The 26,210-nt window shown below is 40.4% G+C and overlaps 2 protein-coding genes across 2 annotated transcripts; one reads left to right on the top strand and one right to left on the bottom strand.

The window, feature by feature from the left end:
• The first annotated feature begins 2,642 nt into the window (after window positions 1-2,642).
• On the top strand, window positions 2,643-23,045 carry TRAPPC3L (trafficking protein particle complex 3 like). Its single transcript, XM_009289136.2, has 5 exons — window positions 2,643-2,765; window positions 5,957-6,054; window positions 8,958-9,057; window positions 21,641-21,826; window positions 22,866-23,045. The coding sequence occupies exons 1-5, from the start codon at window positions 2,724-2,726 to the stop codon at window positions 22,983-22,985; spliced, it is 546 nt and encodes a 181-aa protein (XP_009287411.1). The 5' UTR covers window positions 2,643-2,723; the 3' UTR covers window positions 22,986-23,045.
• FAM26E (family with sequence similarity 26 member E) lies at window positions 16,315-21,030 on the bottom strand. The gene is made up of 2 exons (XM_009289135.2): window positions 20,345-21,030; window positions 16,315-17,478 (listed from the first exon to the last, which is right to left on the bottom strand). The coding sequence occupies exons 1-2, from the start codon at window positions 20,882-20,884 to the stop codon at window positions 17,089-17,091; spliced, it is 930 nt and encodes a 309-aa protein (XP_009287410.1). The 5' UTR covers window positions 20,885-21,030; the 3' UTR covers window positions 16,315-17,088.
• Window positions 23,046-26,210: the final 3,165 nt, after the last annotated feature.

The following is a 26,210-nucleotide window of genomic DNA, read 5'->3' on the forward strand; positions in this document are numbered from 1 at the left end:
AAGCAACAGCCACACTGGGCTTTGAGTAAAAGCACTCATTTGTGATGTGGAAAACCTGTGTTCAAGCACTTTTTTTTCATGTAGCTTCAAACCCCCATCACCTACCTTCTTGCGATTTGAAAGAATTCAATTTTCTGTGAGTGGAATATTTAACACAAGATCTATTGAGCTGGAGACGGAGAGCAAACAAAAGCCTGATTCTGTATTGTACTAATTTGGACACCCATCTTTTGTGGCAAGCGTATTCTTGTTTTGGCTCAAAGAACTTCTTAAGGTATTTTTTTAGGCATTTGACACCTAATTCTTTATTGACCTTTATATTGCACTCTGCTCTGCGATATTCATGTTTGGGAGAATCCTTAGATACTGGACTACTAAAGAGATCATGTGCTTAGCTCTACAGGTTTCAGCTGTCCCATAACAGCCAGTCCACTATAAGAGACGGGGTGCTGGTACATACTTTTACACGTGCTTTTGAACTTCAGGAGATAGGTTGTGTATTTTTTTTTGTCAGTTTAATGGGAATGAAGAGACCTGGTGTAGTCTAATGCTCAAGCAGTGTGCCAGACCAACCTTCTTGAGGCTGAAGGCTAAAATCCTCCCCTTACAAACATGACAAAGGGAGCTGATAACTTCCTCACTATTCAAATTGCCTTGGATTATTTCTGAGAAGTCTATGTTAAGGTTTAAAACCGGTGCCAGATATGTGCCAACCTCTACTCTTTTCACAGGGCTGCAAGTGAGATGACAGTTAAAATTAAGAAGGTGGTTTTGTTCTGTTCCTGAAGATGTGGACGCAGTCCACCATTGACTTGTTTCCCTCCCTGGAGCCATTGAATCCCCAGTTTATTGGGACACACCACTTCAGCTTCATTTTCTCAATCATGTGCAAACTTTTCAAAATGTAGTACGTTCTACCTAATACTTCGTATTATATGTGTGAATGTACATGTATACACGTGTGCACGTATGTATTTTCCAAACAATGCTGATGTGTTCTTACCACGCATTGCACTGTCTGGTCCACAGTGTTCCTTCATGACTGTAGTATTAATAATGCAGGCTGAAGTAATTTGTCCTTATATTCAGAACTGGATAAATAAAATGGTGCTCATTTATGAGTAGCCTTAAGTGCTTTGTGATGGTTTCACTGCAGTTAAATTATGCTAATGATAATCTTTTAGAGCTGTTTTTTAAAATGCAATGCAGTACACTTTCTTATGGAATATGGGATGTCTCTTGCAATGAGAGTATTTGGTGCTTGTCGCCAGTTGGAGACAATCTGAGAAACAAACCCATCTCAGACTCAATTTAGAAATGCAAGTAACTATCTAGAGAATTGTAATGCCTGGCTTTTATAATTTATTTAAATTTAGATATGGGAAGTACCTACAATAGCTTCACTTATAAAATGGAGTCGGATTTTACAGGGCCAGAAAAGTGCCTAGAAAAAAATGGAAGAGGCTTATTATATTGTAAAGTTGTCGACACCAGCTCGTTCTGTGTAAAATGAAAGCTGTTAGGATGACTATGTTTTCCATAGAAAAAGCTGTCCTATTTTCTGTTGTTGAATTGTGTCATAACTTTAAACTACCATTTTTTAAAGTAAATTAATCCTTCTTATCCCAAATGAATCACATGTGCTGCTTTCTGTGTATCTGGAGTAGTAAATACCTGTAATTTTACTCCATCACCGAATCTATTAATTAATTGAAATTTAATAACAGTATGGTATTCAGATGAGGCCATGCATTTTTACTTCCTTTCCTGAGAGGACTCAGTGGGAATATATGTGGAGATAAGTCCTATAAGGAAAGACAGCTACCTGATTCATTTCTAAATTCACTAGTGACCACAGTCTAAATTTACTGCAAATCTAAACTAACAGAATAGGCCAAATTTAACTCAGGGGAAAACAGAAAAAGTAAGCCGAACCTTCCTGGCTGTTCATAGCAGGGATGTTTATGAATAGGGGTTATAATAGGTTAAGAATGATATCAGATCCCCTAGAAACATCATTAATGAACGTGCCATTTGCACAAGCTGGCAGCTGTAGCAGGTACACAGTTTATTCCTCTGGGAGTTTGGGTGCTCTAGATCTGTCCTGCGAACTTTGCAGAAACATGGTGGTAGTAGTGCTTTGTAACCCACACCGCTCCTGCCTAGGCAGACGTTAACTCGCCAGACTAAAGCAGTCAGAGCTGACAGAAGACTATAGCTCCTTTAAGTTGAAAATGATCAATTTTTAATTAGCTTGTGCAGCAGTATCTTGCAATTGTGTTTTTATTCTTCAGAGAGGGAGCTTTTGTTAACTCTCCAAACACCAAAACCTGACACAAACAACAGAATGAATTTGCTGTCCCTAAAAACGTAAGACCTGTGAATCTCTTGGGGCTGCCCGGTTTGACTTCCCATGGCTGTTTGCTGTGTGTTTGATTACAAATCGTTCTTGTGGATGGAGCGGTTATTTATGTTGTGTACAGGGGCAGATCTGTTGCCAGTCAAATTCCTCCCAAAGGGCTTGGTACACGTAGAGAATAGGTGGAGCATCAGCAGCATTACAGATTGCAGCAAACACATCTCATGCAAAAGGCAGAAGAGCAGAAAGGAGAAAAGTTTAGAGAAGGGCAAGAGGAAATACAGTGACTGAGAGAAAACTATGCTGCTTGAGGAAGAAAAAACATGAACTGACAATCAAGTACGTCAGGCGTTACACAAGCAACATGCCTCGGCCACCAGGAAGAAAGCAGGAGAACCACAAAATAGTAAGACATTTTTGTAATGTGCAATTAAAATTGTGCATGGAGTAAGAATAAGCTGTTATTGTATTGATGTATTTTATACAGTCATATTTCTGAATAGCCTGAAAGTACTGAAAGGATGGGGATGAGAGCAGAGGTGCTGGCAGCATTTATGGCTACAGTGGGACCCCCTTGTGAGCTGCCAACAAGCTGCCAGCTATTAAGCAGTGACATAAAAAAGCCTGCCCATAGGACTTGGAGTCTGTTTGACTCTGAGCAGTAATACTGAGATTTGCTCTAGGAGCCTTCAAATCTCTCCAGCTACCTTGACCATGACATGAAATCATTTTCAGACAGTCCTGCCCTCAACATGAATCCTTGAGGCCAAAACTCTCTTCTTGTTTTGGAGATAAGAAGCTGTGCCAGCCACATCTCTACCCCATGAACAGTTACAGGAAGAGATGGTTTATCTGGGACCGCAGCATACCTGGTACCCACTAGGTACTTACTCCATTAAAAACTCTGTGCCTCCTACATAGCAGACCACGTCTTCTTTTGGGGGTGATGTTGCATGAGCAGGGGTCCTGCTTCATCCTCCTAATGTTGTGTTTTTTCTACGCCATCCATAGAAAAAATCCATGGCATAGATCCACCATCACAGGATCTCAACATCTGGCTTTAAGGCCAAAATCTGATTCTTGGGGAAACAATGGTAAAACTATAACCATTGTCTTTGAATGTTGGCTTTGACCATTGGTCACATAGCACAGAATTCTGTCAGTGTTATATAGACCTGGTCTATATAACAGGAGTTATATAGACCAAAACTTCCTTCTTTTTCTGCACTTCATGTTAATATTCTCCTAAAGCTCCAGCAGTTGTTTTAAATATACTGCATGCAAGATTTTCCCAAGAGGCCTTCTTAAACTGCATGGTCACAAAAAGCAGTATTTTGTGCCATTAAAGATACCGGTTATTCTCCTTCTTGTTCTCTGGCAGTGGTGTGTCTAAATACAAAAAATTCAAATAGCAAGTTTCCTCAGAATCTCTATCTGTGGTTGAAAATTTCTAACTGTTTAGGAATATTTTACCACAAGTCCAAAAAACCAAAGTGCCATAATGCGGAAATAAGGCCACAGTGGTTTAAAAAACCCAATAATAGCACTGTGTCTTGAAGAGAATATGTTTGCATCTAAAAGTATAATTATGACACATGTATCTATGTATACATATGTATAACAAACTGAAGAGAGAGGAAGTTGCTAGTAAGGAAAAGAGAACATAGACAACTGTAGAAGACTGGTAACAAAAACAAAGTGACTGTCTCGCTCACTGGGCACTTAACTGCATGTTTTTACTTTATCTGTAGTGCTGAGATTCTGCACAGGCTTAGGAAAGATGGGCACAAAGTTTCTGAGACTGCAATCTGTTCAGAAGCAGAGGTCTAAGTGCGTAGAGAGATTTATGGTCAAAGATAGAAATTTCTGTGCCTCTGTGGTTAGATAGTCATTAAATGAAACACAGAGAGAAGGAGATGTCTGTTCTGTGTTTGGATGGTTCAATTCCACACAAGTCTTCCTTCAGGAACTTAGAGCCTTAATAGGAGTTGGGGCAGTGGAGAAGTTCCAGAAGGCTTTAAGGCAATGTTGTGTCAATTTCTGAAAAGGGGACAGAGGTCTCCACTGAAAAAGAAATAAAAGAATATAATATAATTAAAGTTAATGTACATAAGTTTATGGAAAAAAAATACTCCAACGGATTGCAAGAGTGGCTGATAAATACAATTATGTTGATATAGTATGCTTAAGTTTCTCTAAGGCATTTGTTTTATTACAACACAGGCTTTTTGCTGAGACTAGAACAATACAGAACCTGTATCACATCCATTTACTCCATTAAAAACTTGTTAACGAGAATTTGGCAAAATGTGCAATATTATTGTAAACAGGAGCTATCACCAAGGCGAGTTTAGGAAATGGTTCCATACTACTTAAGATTTTGAACAGTGACTTGTTAAAATGGGAACATTGATTAAACTCCAAGTTTTTGATGCAAAGGGAGCAGGAAGAGGTCTTTCCACCAAGCCATTCTTCCTTTCCTTCTGTGTTTGTTCCATTGTTTTCATTGGTATTCACTATTATTTTTCCACAGGCTGTAAACAAAAAAGCACCTCTAGTCTGCCCACATGCCACAGGCCTGTAGCACTTCCTTTAATTAATTCCTGTCCAAGTTAAGTGAGTCAACCTAGTCTCTCACCTAAAGGCCAGCTGCTACTCCTGCTAAATACATTCAATTCTGCAGTGCCATGGAGGTGATGTGGCAGGGCAGGGAGGGAAGAAAACTTTCCTCCAGATTGGCGCACAGCTGAAGATCCCAGACTAGTGCTTGTGACAGGATCTGTGCAGAGATACGCCTTTGACCTCTTCAGTTGCTCTCCATGCTCCTTGGGCAGGCAGCTGCAATCCTCACCCGTCCCCTTTATCTTGCTCATGCGGTAGAGCCATACCAACCACATCTTCTGTACTAAGATACAGAAATAATGTCACAATGAGTTTGCCCAGGCATTTGGAGAGCTAGTATTGACAGTGATTCCAATTACTTGTAAAGACTGATAAAGAAGGAGAACTGTCAATGGGACTGATTCTTTTCTACGCTGCTTGTTGTTATTCTTTACACTTGTGCTGAATTATAATATTTTTTATTATTCTGAGCTAATTTTTTAATCTACTTTTTTTTTTTTGGGGGGGAAAGCAGCTGATGATCTGAATCAGATCAACCATACCTTTGTGAAGTAACTGGAATTTCAGTGTGTATACTGTTGTTCCTATTGTAAAAGGACAAATAGCTCATTGCCTCTATTAGTCTTCCTGCAACTAAATGCTTGTCATTAATCTTGGATGGCACTTGACAGCATTTATCGATCCAGCATACATATGTGCAGTTATAGGATGCAAGAATGCACCTGATGAAAATAACTGTATCCCAAGAAATGGTATTTCTGACAAGCAAAATCCCTGTACAGAGACTCAAGTGATGATCAGTTCAGGTTCTGTCACACTTGAATTGTGGATTTCCATGAATACACATCCATGGACAGAAGTTTCTTTATTAATATAAATGTTATTTTTGCTTGCTTTTAATACAGTAGCAGCTCAAAAGCGTGGGAAAGTTTGATTCTAATTTGCTTCATTTTCGATTTCCACCTTTTCTGGCAGAGCAGAGAACTTTTTGTACTCACGTATGGGGCTTTGGTAGCCCAGCTGTGCAAGGACTATGAAAAAGATGAAGATGTCAACACCTGTTTAGATAGAATGTAAGTACTATTTAAGCTTTAAATGTTCAACTTCATCAATAATGCTATTTGTCCACCTGAATGTTACCTTTCAGCTTATGAGTTCCAGCACTCTGTCTAGGATTACAGAGATCACGGGGATAAAGTTCAATATTCTGTCAACAGAAATAATGCTAATTTGTGAATTAAGATCAACAATTAGCTTTTGAGTTCTCAGAAGAAAAGTGTCAGGATTATTTTGATAGCTTACACTTGTTCCTTGTTGATCCTCTGTTATGCTAATTAATAATATAAACTTCTAAATTTCATCTCCTACATCCATGTATTCAATTTCAACTTCGGTGTTAACTCTCCTCTTCTATTTCTTCGTACCCATGTTATTTCAAACTAGACAAGCTTTTTGTTTCTCACAGGTATTTTCTAGTTAACATGAATTTCTGTGTTCACTGTCGATGTGGCCCTCCCATGGCTCCCCCTCATCTAGCTACACCATGGTTTTGTGACTTGGGCAGCTAAGAAGTAGTCACAATTCCAGGCTGCAGGGATTTGGCTTAGGTGACTCAGTCAATAGGCAGCCTCCTTCCATGGTCAGTCGCCTTCCCCGAGGGTGTAATTCAGGTGTCTGACTTGATAACTCTGAATTGTCCCCTGTGGGGTGGCTCTCTTCCCCCCTCCCTGGGTTAGGGGCAGACAGGCCTCTCACCTTTAAAAGACAATACAGCAGTGAGTGAGGTAGCACAAGTGGTCAATGAGGAACTGGTTTTTACATGGATAACCTCTTTGGAAAATGAAGATCCTGTGTTATAGGATCCTGTCATCCTGACTGAGATTCCTAGGCATTATCACAGTAAAGATAGTATCACAGAAAATCAGCAAGAAACAACTTTTGAGCTGGTTAACAAGAAGATATACTAAGATCTTCAGCAGAAGAGTAAGGCTTGTGTTTTCAGGCAAAAATGGACATGCAAAATGGATTCACAACAATCACAGTGGACAGAATACCTGACCACTTTACTATTAATCTGAAAGTTTGCAAACAAGCTATAGTCCAATAGCTATCGATGGAAGTGAGTAAAAGAAATCATTGATTGGAAAAAAGAAAAGTAATTTCTTCACAGACTAAGAAGGGACAACATCCCTCAGATATTTATTTTATATTCATCTTTCATTCAGCTCTGATGAAAATCATACATTTCAAAAATACACAGACTTCTTTATGCTGCTACAGTAGAAATTACTAAAGAGTAGTTTTGGAAGATGTGGAGACATATTTTACTCCTTCTGTTTTTATTATTATTGCTGTTTCTATAAAATCTTTTTGGTTTTGTGTTGATAAAGACTTGATAAAATAATGACAGGTTTCATTAAAGCAATATGGCCATCTTTACTTCTGTGAAGATGAAAACAGCCCAGCTTGAGGAAGAAACCTTATAGATTTGCAGACCTGTGACAGTTGGGGACAGTATTCTTAGCTCTCTCTATATATATATGTACATATATAATCTGTAGTGAGAACGGTGTTTTTCACTGTACAGTTGCCAAATAGATGCTTGTCAATTTATTATTCATTTGACTTTGCAAATCTAAGGCATAAAAGTTGAAAAGGATGTAAGTAGTTTTGTACATTACCAACACATACCTTGCTAACTGCTGATGACATATTTACCAATGTTATTGGTATTGATACTTAGGCAATAAATAAATATTTCATTGTTTTCTGATGCATGACATACTGCAATTTTAAACTTCACCCTGTGAAAACCACTTTTCGGTCTTGTCATCACATTAGACATCAGATCACTTTTTGGCTTCTTGTCAAAGACGTGGTACAAAATTAAACTCCATCAAGTTCAGACTGCTTCACTGAGGGTGTAGGGCCTCTGACAAACAGGCAGAGACTGCCAACATCCACATAAATGGAAAGGAAAAATTCCCTAAAAACATTTCTGAGTTGAGTTCACATTCCTTCATAACATTTGTGTCAATCTCTTTCCCTTTTTGAAAATATGCTTGGAGGCATAGCTATTTTGCACACTATGTAGTTACTGACCTTTGTTAATGTGCGAGAGCTAGGAATGAATATTTGTTTTATAAAAAATTCCATTAACTTCCATCCTTTTTTATTTCATTTCTCTGAAATTGTAGTGTTTTAAATACAAAATGAAGGTGGTGGCGTACTGAAACTGTATATTAACTAGCAACTTTTGGATTCTTTCTGCAACTAGTAGATGAAGGGAGAGAACATGTTAGAAAAAAGACAAAGAGGGAATTGTGGAGGAAGAGTGAAAAATGAGGTGAAGAGATAAGAGGATAAAGTGAAAGAGGTCAGATGTGAGTCTATTTCCTATGGGTTTTCCTGGCACCTGACTGCTGCAATGAGCGTGCCCAGGATTTGCTGAACTCCATACCAGCCCAGAGGTGAATGCTGTGACCTAAAGGGACACGGCATCTCTGCCTGTTGACAGAGACAGTGTGAGATGAACTCTGGGGATCACAGAGGAATGGAGAAAATCCTGTGCTATGTTATCCTATCCTATTTTTAGTGAGAAAGCAGTATTAATCAGGTGTATTATTTATATATTGTTTATATATTATATATCTAACATCTAATGTTTTTTCATATATGTAAATATAAATGTATGTATAGACAATGTGTATATAAACAACATTCGTATCATCCTTGCCAGGAGTATCGTGCTTGAAGGAGTATGACTCCTTAAATGACTACATGAACAGCAATCCCACTGTGCTGCAAAATGTGGTAGAAAGAAGAATCTAGAGCAGCAAAATCTGTTGTCCTCAAAGCCATTAATTTAGGAACACGCAGCTGTTTTGCTGAGAAAGCACAAGAGACAGGTTAGGGAGATGGTGGGTGGAAAGAAGTTCCTCATTTTGAATGTTAACTTTCTTTGTTTTCTCCTTAGGGGATACGGCATTGGTGTAAGGCTGATTGATGATTTTTTAGCTCGTTCAGCTGTGAAAAAGTGCCGCAGTTACTCTGAAACCGCAGACATGATTGCACAGGTAAATAAGATTTACATTCTCTAGAGCTTCATCAGCTTCAGTGGTCTTAGCTTTTCCCTCCTCCTCTATCAGTTTGCTCCAGAACAGTTGCCTACATTTTCCGCTATATCGTGGTTGTCTTATCATAAAACACTTATCTCCACAATCACACCCATGCTTCCATTGGGTGAAATACAGCCTTTTCCTTATCTACAACTTCATATCCACTGGTAGCTCACAGAGGTTGGCCTTGAGAAGAGATGTCGGTTTCTACCTCTGTAGCATAGTGCTACATCAGGCTGGGAAAAATACAACATTCAACAGAACACAAAAAATGTGATGTTTAGTGAGATAAGAATTTTGCAGATGGTCTTGATAAACCCACAGTAGAAAGTTTACCACATAGGGTCGTCAGAACCACAGAATTGGTTCACATGGGTATTAGTTTTATATCTGAGGACAGAGAACACAAAATGGGATACCACCTGTGAGAGGCTGCCAACCCCTGACCTAAACTGACCTTAAAGTCAGTTGCTAAGCTGAAATTAAAATTCTTCTATTCCTAGTAGCCTATGAGGTGTTTTGCCATTCGAATAATTAAAAAGTTTCTTTTTGTTTGCTGCAGCTTAAGCTGATTTCTTCTACTCTTGCCAGAGAATGCAGCAAACAACAAAAAATGATCCAGTTTTAGCAAACTTCAAATCATATATTCCCTCACTTTTTTCTTTTTCTAGTAGCATAAGCCTTAACCACCTCACACAGATCTTAAACTTTGAAATTCTTACTCCTGCCATCTGAATCTCCTCAGCATCTCTGTAATTATCTTAGATGGTTTTTAACCTTAAAATGGTAATATGAGGAATAAACTGCAGGATTTTCTGCGAAAGGGAGACTGAATGGTAGCAGAGAAGAACTGTAAGAAAGGAAAATGAGAGGAACATTTTCCTCACTACCCACAAACCTAATAACAAAATCAAAGAGATAAAATCGGAGTGGGTACTTTCGCCTTCTTTGTTCTCTTTTATTGAGTAGTCTTCCACACTACTGTCAGACAAGAAAGATCTAGGAGGAAATTTAGTGGCAATACGCGGGTTTCTGAAGATGTTTTTTTGCCCTCATGGGCAAGTCGGATTTCCTGGGGAAACTCAAAGAGAAATCCATAGGACGTCTAGCCCCTTTAGACTGCTGAGTCACTGTAAAGGAGGTGGTAGTTCATAGATATTGAGTTAGCTCAGACTAATACCTGCTCAGGTCATGGTGAATGATCCCTTTTATCCTTTATGATTTTCAGCTATGAAGTGTTGCCAGTGAAGATATGCCTGGCCTTTCCCAATGGCAAAAATTAACCACGCTTTGTAACAAAGAACTGTTTACTAGGTAGTCATTTGTTTTGAGGAGAGATCAGGGCATCAGTTAATTGAACTAAGATTCATTTCCATTGGCTCATTTTAAGAGACAAAAATATGCCTGGCATACTTTTTGATTGCTTGAGAATTACCAGCAGCATGAGCTAAATGTGCGCATTATGTTTAACCGCTGACTGCAGAACTGGCAAACAGCAGGCTTTCTATACAGTGAACTAAGGCACCAGTATATGCTGGTTATACAGGAGTATCTTAGTTCAAAGTGTACGTGGATGTTATCAGGTGATGTGTGATCCTGCTCACATTAACCATGTCAGAAATATCTACGTTACATCTGACTGAAACGGAGGGACAGAAGTTATGTTATCATTCCAAAATGCTTGTCATAGAGGACCTGATGGCTGTCACAGAAATAGAGAAAGGACCTCTTTGCATTTGCTGTTGCTGGTAGGGCTATAAAGTGCACATGTGCACAACGCACACATACACCATGATCTGCCAAAGTTTAAAGCAGAAGCAGGTGACATTACTAAAAGCCAGCCAGATCCCATTAGCTCATAAAAAAGTGGACATTAAACTCCTTCCTGAAGTAAATTGTATTTTGGAGTCTCAAATCAGGATGTTGTATAACAAAGCTCCTCCTTGGGAGGAGCTGAGCCAGGGTAGAGGATCCATTGGAGATAGTGAGTGCAGCTGAATGAAAACCATGAGACAAGCAGCATTTCAATCACTGTATTAAAATACACTGTCTCGTTAAAAGAATGATACCAGGCTGCAAAATCGCATTTTTGTTCACTTTTATGTTCTTCTTCAGGTGGTATTTGTACTTTATTTTCTCTGGATTTTCACGTATATGCCAGATATCTGGTTTTCTGGGTCTTATTCCTCATGGTTCCCTTATTTACAAATGCTTTAGTACAGTTGAACTATCATTCTTAAGTACAGGGGATTCAACAACAAAATACAGTGAAAAATTAACCATCAAAGTAAGCAAAAAGACACTATTTCTCTGCAGGCTGTACTTCAAAAGAGACTTACTGAGAGAAATAAAACTACTTGGAAAGATTGGAACAAACTTTAAAGCACAAAGTCTCTTGAAAAGACTATTTTTAGCAAACTAAAAGGAGTTCTGTAGTAGGAGTATAACCTTTCTGAGGCAAAATGTGATATGCAAAGCATTTTCACATTTCTTTGGCAAAATATTTTTTAAATAGTCTTCAAGCACGTTTGTCTGAGGCACATACCAACAAAACAAATGTAAAATGACCCAGCAAGTAATTGCAAATATGCTGTTAAAGTTATCTGTTCAGAATTACATGGCTGTTTACATGATCTCTTTAACTCTTCAGCAGTAGTGTTCTCAGCCAGGAGAAAGCGCTTAAATACTTAACTGCACTAACTCTTCTGAGGTAGAAATCTGTTTGAGGATGAGTGTGTAGAGTAAAACCAGTTAAAATTTAAAGTAATTAAGGCAGTTAAGCAGTTCAAGTAGTTAGAGCCAAACATCCTGTAAACATAGCTGTTATCTTGCAGTCCTTTGGAAAGCAAAGGAGAAGTCTCTAAGATCATGCTGTGGGTGTTCCCCGTGGAAGTGGAAAGAGATGAAGCAAAGGAAAAAACATAAAATGAGGAGTACAAAGCCAGCTTGCCATATTAAGAAATAAATACCAGAGGAAAGGTGCACCTAAGGCAGTGATTGAGGGCTCAAAACTTCAACCACTGGTTCAGATTGCAAAGCCTGGGATTTACTGCTAGCTTATACTGGACTGGAGAAGGGCCAACAAGTTTTGATGATGAGCCAAAGTGAGTCCTTCTACACTGACTTCCCATGGTGCTCACTGACTTCTCGTGTTGGTGCTGTGATTTTGTGTAGTTACAGTCAGGATTGAGTAAAAAGAGATAAAACAGGCCATGTAAAAGTAGGCTTTCTGCTCCCAGGCAAATTGGGATAAGAAAATGGAAACCAATTAAGGAATGGTATTAAGAATAAAGCTCAGCTGAAGCAGTAATGTCCAAGACTGGATTCAGAATTTGGATCTGAGTATAACCAAGGATTACTTTTGAAATGAGGGTGATAGTTTTGCTCTATAATCCTACAAAATAAAATTTTTACTTCAATTCCTCCTCACAAGACCTTGACATCATTGATCTGATCGAAAGAGATGCAAAAAATAAACAGCTTCTGGTTTTAGATCTAATCCTAGAACAATGTTACCTTCCATAGCAGAATGTCACCATGCCCCAGGAGGTGTCCGTGTGTGCTACAGGTGGGAGCAGCCGGGCCATACCCTCTGGTCCATAGTGAGCTAGTGCTGGCTCACAGGCTCCATAGCTGTGTTAATACGGTGCTGTGCCTAAGGATATAACCCTTGCTGAAAAGCAGTGACTGGAGAGATGGGCTTTACTGTAGAAGCTCAGTACCCCATGAATGCAGCAAACAGACATCCCTGCAGCTGCTTGTAGAGAGGCCCTTGGGGACCGTCAGGGCTGGGGTGATCCAACCATGTCACCCCCAATCCCAGAGTTGTAGGACAAGAGATGTGATTCCTCTTCCCATGGGAGGTCTTGCCACACAAGGTCCCTATATATTGACGTATGGCCAGTTTGAAAGCCTGACAGAAGCTGGCAGAATTTACGAAGGTGGTAAATGTTGCTTTTCAGATCTCAACACAGAGAGGGAAATGCATACAGCAGGTTCCTGTGCTAATTGGTAAACTGAAAAATGAAGTGCTGCACTGTAAAGAGTAAAGAAAAGTTTGTGAGCACATAGAATCGGCAACAGATGGCAAGACCTTTAAAGCATCTTGCTCTTCTTGTGGAAAAGTACTAAGAATGAAAAGTATGCTAGCAAAAATGTTATTTTGGCTGCCTTTCCCCTTCTAAGCAGATTAATTCTGGTCCTTCATTAATCTTGTTACTATGTCATCTGAAATTATGGTTTCAATTTTTTTAACAGTCTGTATTATCACTTACTTTGCAACATTACTTACGCATACAATGTTTTGTAGTGAAAAGTCCCCAGTAGTATATAAAGGGACTGATGTTAGTGGCCTCCTAAATATTTCAGTAATTCTAGACTGTATTTGAGCACTTTCAAAATGTTAATGAATTTTATTCTTGCTGCTTGAGAGAGATGGAATGCTGGTTGAGACTTTGAAAAAGGGCAGTGGTACATTTTTAATTCTGACTGCATAGATTTCTTGTTTGACATTTAGCAATATATAATCCCGTAGAGTCGCAAGTAACATTTTCAAAAGAGAGATTTTGCTTTTTACAGGTGTCATTTTGATGGTGAACCTATGTACATGTCTAAATAGATATTCTTTTTTCTTCCATTTCATATAGATAGAAGTGAGATGGATTTATGGATGCAACTTTCAAAACTGCTTATTCGTTTTACTTCCCTGTCTTTTGGAGTCACAAAGAAAGATCAAAAAGACCTTTGTTTTACCCTCTGAGAAGTCGTGTATGGTAGTTTTAAAGGAATTTCTGTCCAGTCATAGCCTGGTTTAAAAAAAAAAAGTTCATATCTATTAATTGAATTACTTATCTGTGTACTTAAAATATTTTTTCTGCTGAGACTTTTTTACAGTTTTCACTCTATAGCTTTGCAATTTTGCCTTAAATTGGTGCTCCATTGCAAACCAGCTACTGGTTTTGCATAGTTTCCATGCAAGTTCTCTTTTACACAGGAAATTTTAACAGTAGAATTTGGACAGAGTCGTCATACCGTAACACAGAGTACAGCTGAAACTAAATTGAAAGCATATGAGGGCCTGGCATGGTTAACTAGTTTTTGTTCTTGTAACAAAGACTTGAAGTTTGACAGAGCAGCAGATGTATAGCGGAAGAAGAGTTAAGAGAATTTAAATGAGAAAATTGCGTTCTCACAGAGAAGAATAAATAGTAAACTGAGGGACAAAGCACAGAGAACTGAGCACAAGTTTCCTGTTTATTTGTGCACTCATATTTTGATGGGCATCAGAGTTAATGCAAAATCTAAATTTTCCAAGAGGAAATGTTGATTCTGCTGTTTGGGGTTTTTTTCCAGTTTGTTTTGGATAGAGTTGACAATAGTCTTTCTGAGCTGCCATGGTAGCTGCTGAATTTTAATTCAGGGACAGTGTTGATACAAAACAGCTTTTGCAATAGCTGCTTGAAGGACAGGGTTAAATTTGCCAAAACCAGACTCCAGTTGGAAACATATGGTCAAACTGGCTTTTATTTTTGTCTGTTTTTAATAGAAGTATCCCAGCATCCACATGGCAATTGCATTAAGTCACAGGCATTTTGGTAAGACAACACAGTTAGAGTAACACAGCCCTGGGAACGTGGGTCAGTGAAAGACTTAGGCTCCTACCAGGCACATGTTGCAGCACTAAGTGTTCAGCAGCTGCTCTTGGAAGTGGAGACACTCTCAACATGAGTTACCTGTGAACATGAAGCAGGGTAAGGATGAGGAGAGGAGAATGCACCTTGGTTTTGCCCCTCCACAATAAAGAAGAAAGCCAGGGTGGGAAACACTCCTGTTTCAGATGGTCCTGGCTACTCAGGTGCAGAGCTTTAAGCTTTTTCCTGAGGAAAAAGAGGGTGCCAAAAGCCCAAAATGGGATCGCTCTGTCCTCCCACCTTTCTCTCTGCCAACTATGCTTTTGCCTCTGTGTCCCAGCTCCTATACCACAGTGGAGACCTCATTCTTACATCAACCCACTTGTTTCCCATATTCCTTGATCAGCTCATTAACCTACTTAGTGTCCTCCCCTTTGCATCCCTGCTTGCTTTGGTTTTCTGTGTACCAGTGAGGAAGGAGGTGGAAAGATGGCTTTGGGAAGGGAAGTTTGGCCTCAGCAGTGGGGACATCCTGTTAGGTGGTGTCTCCTCTCCCTTTGCGTGTGGGGAGGAGATGAGATGGGGCTGGGCAGTAGATGTTGGGGCATCTCTCATAAAGAAAGAGAAAAGCAGACAAATGGGAAGGGACGTGTACCCTGGAATTAGATAGTTGCTATACCAGGAGAGGAGCCTGGGGAGAAAAATGCATATGCGCCAGACATGGTGTCAGACATGCCTGCTGTTGTGGTTTTCATTTTGGCTATGTTGCCTCTGTGCTTTCAGCTTGCAGCAGGTACATTTAGGCATATAACATGTTCTAAGTCAGCTGGGATAAAAAACTTCAAAACATTTGCTCAAAGACCACAAGTTCTTCAAAACACACAGAGAAAATTCTAAGCACACAGTGAAATTAGCGCTTGGATTTTATTTTAAAAAAGAGTAATGGTCTGTAAATGCAGATAGATGTGTTTTTCTGCTGAAGAACCGCAGTGAGTATGAGAACAGCTGGGCAGAGTACCCTGGTTTCTTGATAAAAGCCTGATTCAAGCAGAGCAAAAATACGATTCTTTGCAGACTCAGAGAGACTGGCAGTAAAATGCTGCATAAAAGCCTGCCCAATCACCCCAGGGAAAGAAACTTGGCACAAATGTTGTTCTCCTTTTATACAGTATTTGCAAAGACTCTGGACACCCCATGTGAGAGCCACGTGGTGAATTCCAAGCGGATGAGGTAAAGCATAGGGCTCTGGGGTGAAACGCATTTGTCAGAAGCACTGATCGTGCGGTCACCTCACCTGCGTTGCCTGCCGGTCCCTCTTGCTCCAGACACTAAGTTTCCTAAGATATTCAGAAAAATGAAAATCAGCCTGCTGCAAAAATATTTTCTTGTCTTAAAATGTGGAGTTTCCTTCCAGGCCCTCAGTCGTACACTGACTGCAGGCTCAGTACAAACGATATTACATAGCTCTACAGGCTGCACCCAGTGCCCGAAACCCACTCAAAACAGGAGCTTTATACCCGTGCAAAGAGAAATTCTCAGTGGGAGAAGATAATACCAAGTACTCTACGGAGGCAAAATATCAGTGATGCGTTTTTATTATTGTAACAAAGCACTAACAACAACTGATTATCTTTCAAAATAGCATGTTATTTTTTAACAAAAACACAAAAATGCCAAACCATTTGGTAATTTCAAGTTCTTGGTACCCCACACTTCGTCTATAAGATTTGTCTAAAAAATTACTTGGCACCTCACTGTCAATGGAGGTCACTACCCCATGTCCCAGGCAGATGTCTCAGGGACTAGAAGACCAGGGCTGATGGATATGACCATCCGTGGCATTCTAGGTGCAACAGGAGTCCAAAGACACCGAGATGCCTTGAGTGACCACTGGTGCCTCAAAACAATACTGTACCTGCAAATGACCTGAAAGCAAAACCTTTACTTTCTGTGGGCTGTCAGAAAGCCACACACATCTTCTACTATTATATTCACACCTTTTAAATAGTGTTACTTTATGATAGTCTCTTGATTTACATAGGATGAGCATACTATAGCGCCTTTTACATAGGATATTGTTACAACCCTTTTGTAGAAGTCATTATTCATCTCTTTTTGCTGTCAGCTCTTGATCCAGAGCCAGCGACGTTAGTAGAGCATGCACCCTAGGTGCAATGGAGGACTGCAGCCTTTTCACTGATGTAGGGAAATAATTTCATTCCATCCTTTTGGAGCAAGTTTGTAACTGGGAGGGAACATGATGAAGAAGAAAGATGCCATTGCGAAAAAATATAGAGATGAAACCAGCTAGAAGTGTGCTATATTAGCAAAATATAAAAAAGCTGAAAATATATTTGATCTATGGTATTTCCCTTCTGTCCACAAAGTCTAGCATTGTCTCTCTTTCCTCGTTGATTTCTTTCTGGCCTTCCTCAACTAGCCTGTGAATTGTGCTATAATGCTGTTTGCTACTGCTGAAAGAGTAGAGCTGGGAAGCATCTTCCCATGCCTGAAAAGCTGGCAGGGGAATCACTTCTGGTTCCTTGTTCTCAAAAAAGCACTTCAGGTTTCGCTCGCTCAGCTTGGTGGCATACAGCTGGAAAATCTGCTCCAGTTGCTCCTTCTCCTTCTCCGCGTATACCCTCCAGAACATCAGCTGGAGGTGGCTGACTTTCGACTGGCAGCTGGCGCAGCAAGTGGTTAGCAGGGAGAGAAGAGCTGTGGTAACTATCACACACCAGCCTAAAATCTGGGAAGACAAAAGAAATGAGTTTCAGGTTAAAAAGGCCCAAGTGAAAATGCTGCTTAAATCAAGAGTGTCTGACAGAGCGACCGCACTTTTTATGGAGGGCCTGCTGCTCCTCTTGGGACCCTACTGCAGGCGTCTCATCCCAGTTTGCATTTGGTGCCTGGCATTGGTGTTAATGGGGCACCCATATGGAGACCAAAGGGAAGCGGAAGACGTCAGGCTTGAGGCTTCTCAGTAGCGCTCATTTTGATGTCTGTTTCTCAGGAGGCAAAAGCTGGTTGATTTTTACAGTGGAAGGTAAAATGCTCAAGAAAAGTTGGCTTATACTAGAGTCTGACTGCCTCCCCATCCCATTTTATAACAAAGGGAACTCGGATAACAACGGCTGAAGAGACATGTGCAGCACAACGGCAGTGGCATGTTCAGGGACAGATGATCTCGAATCAGACGTCAACTACAAGACTGTGTATGAAGAAAAATCTAAGAGAGGTCTAAATGATCAATCAAATAATGTTATGGCTGAACAGAGCTATACAAAAACCAGAGCGGACCTGAGAGCAGGAGTAGTGTCTGGGTAATTTAGAGAGGATGTTGATGCAAGTTTATTGCAAAACTATAACCATCTGGAATGTAGTGGATTGGAATTGCTCACTGAATTCTGTCACACAAAGGGAAAAGTGCACAGGGAGAATAAAATATCACAATCACTAGATGGTAAATGGTTTTCTATCTCCTGAAAGCGTTAAATAAAATTACCCAGCAAGAACTAGGATTAAGACACAATTCTGAATTGTGGTGAACTATGAAACCAAAAAGGGTAAGTAACTTTTGTCCCAGATCAGTGAACCTTTTAAACTGTAACGATATTTAGATGTGTTGTTTTCAGACTTCTTTTTAATTAAAAAAACCCCCGAAACCAACAACTGCATTAATTAGCTAACAGGAATATAAAAGATGGTCTTAAATTTAAAAAGTGTTCACCAATTCTTTTAGCAGGAGATTCACTGAAATCTATGCTATTCTTGTGAAATTTTTTTGACTTTGATGAATCAGCCCTTCATAGTGGAAAATCATTTTTATGCCAAAACTGGTTTAAAATTACCTTCTTGCCCAATCCTGTGAGAATGCTGAGAGGAAAGAGCATGAGAAAGAAGAAATAGCGTGTTCATTGGCACTGGAATAGAGCCCAATTCATCTACACACTGCTTAGAAATAGTTGCTATATTTTCAGAGAACTTTGCTTTTGCTGAAATATGCTTTTCCAGCATCACTCAGCTTTTTTTGTAGCAACTTCAGAGTTTGACAAAATTCTGTTAAGAACATTTAAAAAGAAAAAGCTACTTCCAGGATTAGAGCAAGGGCTGAGGGTGGAAAAATGCGCTTGAAGTTGTTATTGTGGGATGTCCTCCTCTAAGGAGAGCAGAGGTGTGAACACAGTTTTTTCATGCCTAGTGCCACTGGCCTAGCCACTAGTTTTACCCACCTACTCCACTGCAATGTGTAACATTTGCAAAAAAAAACCCCACTTGTTTTCAAACAGTGGAACAATTCCAGTGTGGAACAAATCTTCTAGGTTTCAGAGACCCATATGAACTGGAACTCATTTCCCATGCTGCAACCTTTCTCATGTGAACTCTTGCACTGATGTTAAAAAAATAACCGCCAGTAAAAATCTGTGTTTAGCTGAGGGAATATAGAAAGTTTCCTCAGGGAAATATGTGAAACAGAGAAGCTTGACAAACAGTTATTCTTAGGGACTGGCTTGGAAGAATAGCTTCGCTTTCTTTTATTTTTCCAGTCACTTTGTACTGACTGATGATTTCTATGGGTATTTGAGAAACTGCTCTTTTTAGCAGCTTTTCACTTTCCTGCAGCTTGGAGAATGAACCCATGTATTCTCATGCTATAAACCAAGTCACTGGTCTTTCACTAGTTCCTATATATACAACTTAATGTCTTAAGCACTATTTGTTATTTCCTTCTAGAACTCTCAAATAAATTGCTTTGTCTGCAGTGCAGGCTTTGCCTGCATTCCAGTCCTATTTGCATGAGGACTTGAAAATAAAACCGGCTCTTGGGGAGGAAATGGTTCCAGATGGATACAATTGTCTGACAAAAACTTGCTGGCTCCACAGAGTGTTTTTCCTTCCTGCTGACAATCATCTATCATTTTTCCATATCCTTTTTTTCCTTTTTTTTTCTTTTGTTTTGATTTTTTGTCTCTGAATTTATTTACATTACAAGGCAGTGAGCAGAACTGTATCACACGAATATAGTAAAATGTAATACGCTCTCAGCTTTGTATGTTCTGCTTGTTTTATTTTAGTGTTTCCTCCTTTGTCCAAGCAGGACAAAAACATGCTCTCATCTGCCATCATGAACATGAGGAACACAAACAGAAACATACTATGTAAGCAGTCACAAATCTGTCACAACTCTTATTTTCCAGTATTTTTCTACTGTTAGTGACTTAAGGTTTCATTACAGTTATCATGATGGTATAAAATAGGAGAGTGTGGTATGGATTTTTTAATAGGACAGATCCCTTTAATGGAGTGACATCTGTTAATTCAGCCTCCTAAATAATCCAGTAGTTTTTTCCCTTTAGAGCAATCTTCATTCAGGAAGAAAGCTTTAAGTTATCTGGTCTTATTGATTCTGCCGTCAGTGGGGCCCCCCAGGAAGTATGGCACAGCTCAAACTGAACTAAAAGATGGATTGATTCTATTTTGCAAGGCTGCATCATCCCAAAACTTTGTTTATGTGAAACCAACGGTTTTGTCTTAGCATCTGACATCAGGATCTTCCACAGATAAATCACAGCGGCAGTACAAACTGCATAATGCGCTTTCTTTATTTTTCTTACCTGGGACTGTGCTTGAAGAGTTCGTTTCAGTTCGTCACTCTCTGAAAAGGGCATGGAGCTTTTGTCACACGCTACCTTGTGTAGCTCTTCAAAGCACTTTGCAGATTTGCTGTGGCAAACTGCATGTAAGTAGGCAGGATTTTTCAAGCCACTCATGGCACATTCGTAAAAAGTCCCGTTGAGCAAAGCCACAGAAAGCCACATCACTGGGGCTACCAGAGCGTTTAAAGTGATTTGTCCGAAGATGTAAAAGAAATGGCAGATATTTCCTCTGGGGAATATTTTTCTGGGATTCACCCAGCAGCCTGTAAAGAGTTTCCAGGTCTTGCTGTTCAAGAAATATCCAATAACTAGCAAAACGAAAGCTGGGGAGAAGAGAAATACCAAACCGTACCTGAAGTTTTCATTGCTGCAGGGGCATCTGAAAGCAACAAGAGAAAAAACACGTTCACCTCCCATTGTCAGCAGTGCCATAAAACTGTAACCTATAGCAGTTTTCCGGTTCATAAAGAATTTCAGGATTGTTTGGAAACCATCCATGTCTGATAGTCACTAAAGAAGTAAAAATCAAGACACTTTTATCTTCGGTCGTAGCAGTCTGTAGTGGTGTAGCAGGGGAGAGATCTCCAGAGGAAGAACAGCCTGCTGCTAGCCTGCCTGCGTACGCGCTGTCTAGATAACGCCATGATGTCACTGTCTGGAGAAACGCGCTCACTGGGGACCCCTCCACTAGCAGCGCAGATGTTGCACATTTACAGTAACATTCATCGGTAGTAGAAGGAAAGCAAGCAATGCTCTATATAATCAAATAAGTTTGCAGTCTTGGCAGTCTTATTCTTGGTGAGTTGTTGTTTTTTTGTGACTGCAGATGGAGATGAGAGTAAAAACACACACACTCACCAGTTGCAGGAGTTCTTGAGCTGTGATTATCAAAGCTGCTGGCAATGTAGGGAAGGACCTAATATAGATGCTAATGGTCCCAGGGAAGTGTGACATGACTGAAAGGAGACGAGTGATAATAGTAAAACCACTTTGTGTGGGGTTGTAAATGTAGGAACATCAAAGACAGAATAAGCAGCCTTCTGCTGTACTTCCCTGGAGTATCGCGTAGCTCCAGATTTGCATCTCTGGCTCAGGGTGATCACAGAAGAGACAAATCTAGTTTGGTTTCCAGCCTGTCTGGCCCTTGCCCCTGTTTTCCTAGGGTAAAGCTGGTCTACAGGATGCTGCATCCTAAAGTTTCGCCTCCGGTTTGCGCACAACAAATTCAAGCAGCAGAGTTTCACCCTTTTGCAGGTTGCTTTCAAGATGTACCTTGGGGTCACCCCTAGTGTGAGCTGCAGCAGTGCCGCAGGAAATGAATTCTCCTTAATCCTGGACAAAAACCCACTAGTGGACTTTGTGGAGGAGCTGCCAGCGGAACGAGCATCACTTTGCTACTGTAACATCCTCTGCGGGGTGATTCGAGGTGCCTTGGAAATGGTAAGGAAGTGCACGTCTCTTTTCTCCATTCTTTGTTAATATGCAGAGGCACAGGAAAGCAAAACCACTTGCTCAGATAAATGATGGAAATTTAGTAGTGTTTAATCTCTCTCTCAGATTAAATGTCTATATCGAAATAAAAGAGGGCCAGACTGATCCTGGACCCTGAGGTAGAGAAGCACCCTGCTTGGCTCTTCAATGGCTGACTCAGGTGCAAAAGCCAGGTGGGACTGGGGAGCCAGCTAACACGTAATGTGGAGAGCCAGGCGGGCGTGCTGGACGACTCTGCTGCTCCTTGAACCTATCTCATTTTCCTGCATAGGTGTTACCAGTAATAGCCATCCCTGATTCTTTCCAAATACGTGAAGATAAATAATATTCTCAGGTTACCGCAGCACCTGCTGAAAGGGAGAACAAAGTGTGGATGAGTAGAATGTTAAAACCAAGGCATCAGAAGTGTATCAGATGGCATTCCAAATTTTGTTCTTAAATTTAAGACTTTTACAAAAGAATAAACAAAGGGCATCATTTGAAAGTCACTGGGTTGTACAGCTTCTGTGGCATTTTCTGGAAGATAACTTTTGGGCTGCTTTATGTCTCTGTCAATATCTAATTTGTCATATATCTTATGTTTCAAGAAAACAAAAGCTGTACAAGTATTACGTATGTACGTCAGTCTCAGAATTACAGTATCTGATATAAGACTAATTATCAAAAGTATTGTATCATAAGTATTAGTACATGACCAGGAAATTTTGTGATCACAAAATCATCAAGTACACAATTTAGGTTCTCAGAAGAAAGCAAAGCACTGGAATGAAGGGTAATTTGTATTACACAAATTCCAGTGTATATAAACTTCCTTTTTATTAACTTAGTTGAGAAAGATATTTTAAAACAATCTAGAAGTCTGTTTCTTATGAAACCTGAGAAAGGGTGTCCCCTTGTGGTAAGAGAGAGAGAAAAAGCTCGTTGTACTGGAGGAGGGGGAAAACCTGGGCATTTCTTTGCTGAACTGATCAGACCTGATTCTTTCTAGGTTCACTTAGCAGCAGAAGTTACCTTCCTCCAGGACAGGCTGAAGGGTGATGCTGTGACGGAAATAGGAATTACATTTTTAAGGAAGGCTGAAGACAGAAAGCACAAAAGAAATAAATGAAAGAAATACTGGGAGAAACGCTTGCTGAGGGATATTTTGTGCCTTTTGTTTCTGAAGAAGACATGCAGGGTAAAAATGGCTTCGCTGAGCCAGCTGCACCAGTCATACATTTGAAAAGCAAAGAGAGCCGGGCAGCAAACAGGAGGGGCAGAGCAGGGGGAGAGCAATGTTAATTGTCATGACACAGATATCAGTATAAAAGATCAAAATGGCTTGCCCTTCCTTCTCACATAACCATGCTCTTGAGCTCAAAGTTTTATCTCAGTATTTAGTGCACACTGGATGCAAATTATTCATTTGGACACCAACTGTTTTCAGCTAAAATGACCACCTTTCCCCGTTTTGTTTGTTGGCAATGTTTCAAAGCATGGTTGCTAAGAGGTGCTTTATTTCCCTGGCTGTTTGTGGTTAGGAATAATGAACTCATCCGCTGTGACTGCTGTATGCCGTGTCTCTCTGTCAGGTGCCTGTTTTGATGCGTAATGATTTGCCATTCATTGTCCTCCACACCGGACGTCCTGCTCCTTTTGAAAGCAGAGGGGGCTGCGCCTTCACTGATGGCAGCTGCCAGTTCGGTTCGTTGTGGCTCTTTCAGGCCCCACATGCAGTTTTGCTGGCATGCCTGTTCAGCCCCATGCATACGTCAGGCTGCAGCACTCTGATGACCGCAGCAATGCTCGTGTTGCTTCAAGCTATGGGCCTTTTCATGTCAGTCTTCTCTTCAAGACCACTGATCTTATGACCAAACTGAACAAAGCATGGCGTATTTAATGTGTAGTCGCTGTGGATCTGTACTCACCTAAGGAAACTGGAATAAAAATTCAGAGATTGCCACACAACTGGTTTGCTGGTCATTGTGTCTGTTCTTACCTGCCCTTCATCACCAGCTGTTGAACATCTTCCCCTTGGCAGTGGACTTGTTACCACAACATGACTGGGAAGTAGAGAAATAGCAGCCTTGCAGAGACCTGAGTTATAGGAAAGGTTTACTGTTGTCTGGTGTAATGCAAGATATCTGGGTAAGGGTTGGACAAAACCCAAGTCCTAGCACAGTACCCTACTCACAAAGCCAGCTCACCTTCTTCTCACCAAAGCACTTGTTTTAAACCGAAATTCAAACCCTCAATTCAGTTCAGTGAAGCCCAGAGTTAACTCTGGTTTTATCACTGCGATTTGTACCCTCATCTCCTATTTTTCCCTCAGACTGTTTACCTCTTAATCCTGCTAAGTGAGGGGCACTTCTTACCTTGGGGACAGCAGGGTTCCTTCCCACCAGGTCTGTACAATCCTCATGATAATCTTTCTCCCTTCGTTTGTCTTAACAGTGTTGTACAGTGGTGGCGTAGTGTAATGGAGCTTTAAGAGAACAATTTTGTATGGAACAAAAACTAAGCTGTTCATTATCCAGCCTTGGGCTCAGCCCAACCTGCTCGGAATAACCAGTTACAACATGTAACAACGTGTTACAACTAGTAACAAGTTTCCCTATTTTTTTTTTCTTTTTTTAATCAGGGCTGAAAGGTCTTGTGGAATTTGCTTCATTTCACTGCCTGTGCAGGAGCCTTCGGTGGTGTTTTTGCTGGTTATGCCCAGCTGGCTGAGATGGACATGTGGCAACTTTGGCTGACCACAAAAAGGTTCTTTACAAGGCAATGGCCATTTTTCCTTTTTCCAGCAACATCCTACCAACCAAATATTCTCCTCTTTTTATGATCATCTTGAAAGTGAATAACCTATACTGTCCTTGTTTTGTTAGATACAATTCTCTTACTTAAAACTCTGTTGCATTAGACTTGCACGCAGGTGTGTGTGCATGCACACACCTATGGTAACATTTTCTGTCGAGGTCTGCGCCAGCTAAAAAGTGTCAGTCACCACATTGCAGTGACACGTAGGCTGACTTCTGTGTATTCAGGGCCTATTAAAGAGTTTTTGCCTGCAGGCATTAGCTAGTCAGGGCTGGATATTACAACATTTTTCAAGCAAGGACCATTAGTGTCATCCTGGGGCCTTTGCACACACAGTCTTGCCACACTGGCTTTGGTGTGGCCAAGGCTTCCTCCCCGTCCTTCAATGCCAAACATTTGCGGTGATGCTTCATGTAGGACATCAAAGCTGTTTCTTTAGGTTTCAGTATTTCAGAATAAACAGCCCGAGGAAATCTTCACGTCTACTTGGACACGGTAAGTTTTGAAGGATAAGTTTCCACTGTGCAAACAAACATATAGCAGAAATGCCTGAGCCAGTCAAGGCAGCACGGATTTGAGATCAAGCCAAGAGGCGACACGAGACTGCCAGACTAGGCTGGGTGCTAGTTCATACTCATGTCATATCCCGCTTGTGCATCTGGTCATGCAGCATCAGTCCTCTTGGCTCAGCTCTGCTGGGCAGACATGCTCAATGCACACAGGTTTTGCCATCAGTGTTTTTTCTATTTTTCTTTCTACACTGGATCACCTCATCCACTGTATTCTAAAGATGGAGTAAGTAAAAGTTAGGTAGAAAAATGGCAATAAACAATAGAAAAAACATTGACCCACACTACATTACCATTAGTTGCTGACATTAGCTACTCTGCACATGCAGTTTTTTGCTTGTCTTGCTTGGTAGCATATTCACAGAAGTGTTCCTCAGTGTTTCGTTTTAGTGTAGGCCCTTCTCTTGGAGGTGTCTAATGGAGCACTTACAAGTGTGCTGAAGCTTCTCTTTGAAATTTCTTTCTTTATAAATGTAATTACGTACAGAAGACATGATTGTTACATAAAGGTGAGGAAAAATAAAAATTCACATGACTGCATACAAAACCAATATATAAATATCTGCTTCTATCCTTATACATAGATATAATTTTTTTTCCTTCCCCCAAAAGTCACTTTATCTGTGAAAAATAGACTGCCATCAGTGCCGGCAAACTTGAAGATACATATTGCAGTCCCATTTGAAGCCTTTGCTCATTGATTTTAATTAGAAGTGCCAGCTCTGTGTCTTCCCTGGAAAGCTGAGGCAGCTTTGGTAATGAGACGCTGGCAGTTGCAACTGTGAGTGGGAAGTGGCAAAAGCCCACCCAGATGCAGCTGAGAGGAGTAACACAAATTCTGAGGGTGTTTTCACTGCAGCTTCTTGTCAGGAACTGGAGTAAGGCACGGCTTGTTCCTGGAGGCTTTCAGTCTATCCTAAAGTATTTTATTACATCTCTAAGGTAAAGCCTGGCCCCACTGCATCAAG

This window comes from Aptenodytes forsteri, unplaced genomic scaffold, assembly GCF_000699145.1.
Source record: "Aptenodytes forsteri isolate BGI_AS27 unplaced genomic scaffold, ASM69914v1 Scaffold217, whole genome shotgun sequence".
NCBI lineage: Eukaryota > Metazoa > Chordata > Aves > Sphenisciformes > Spheniscidae > Aptenodytes > Aptenodytes forsteri.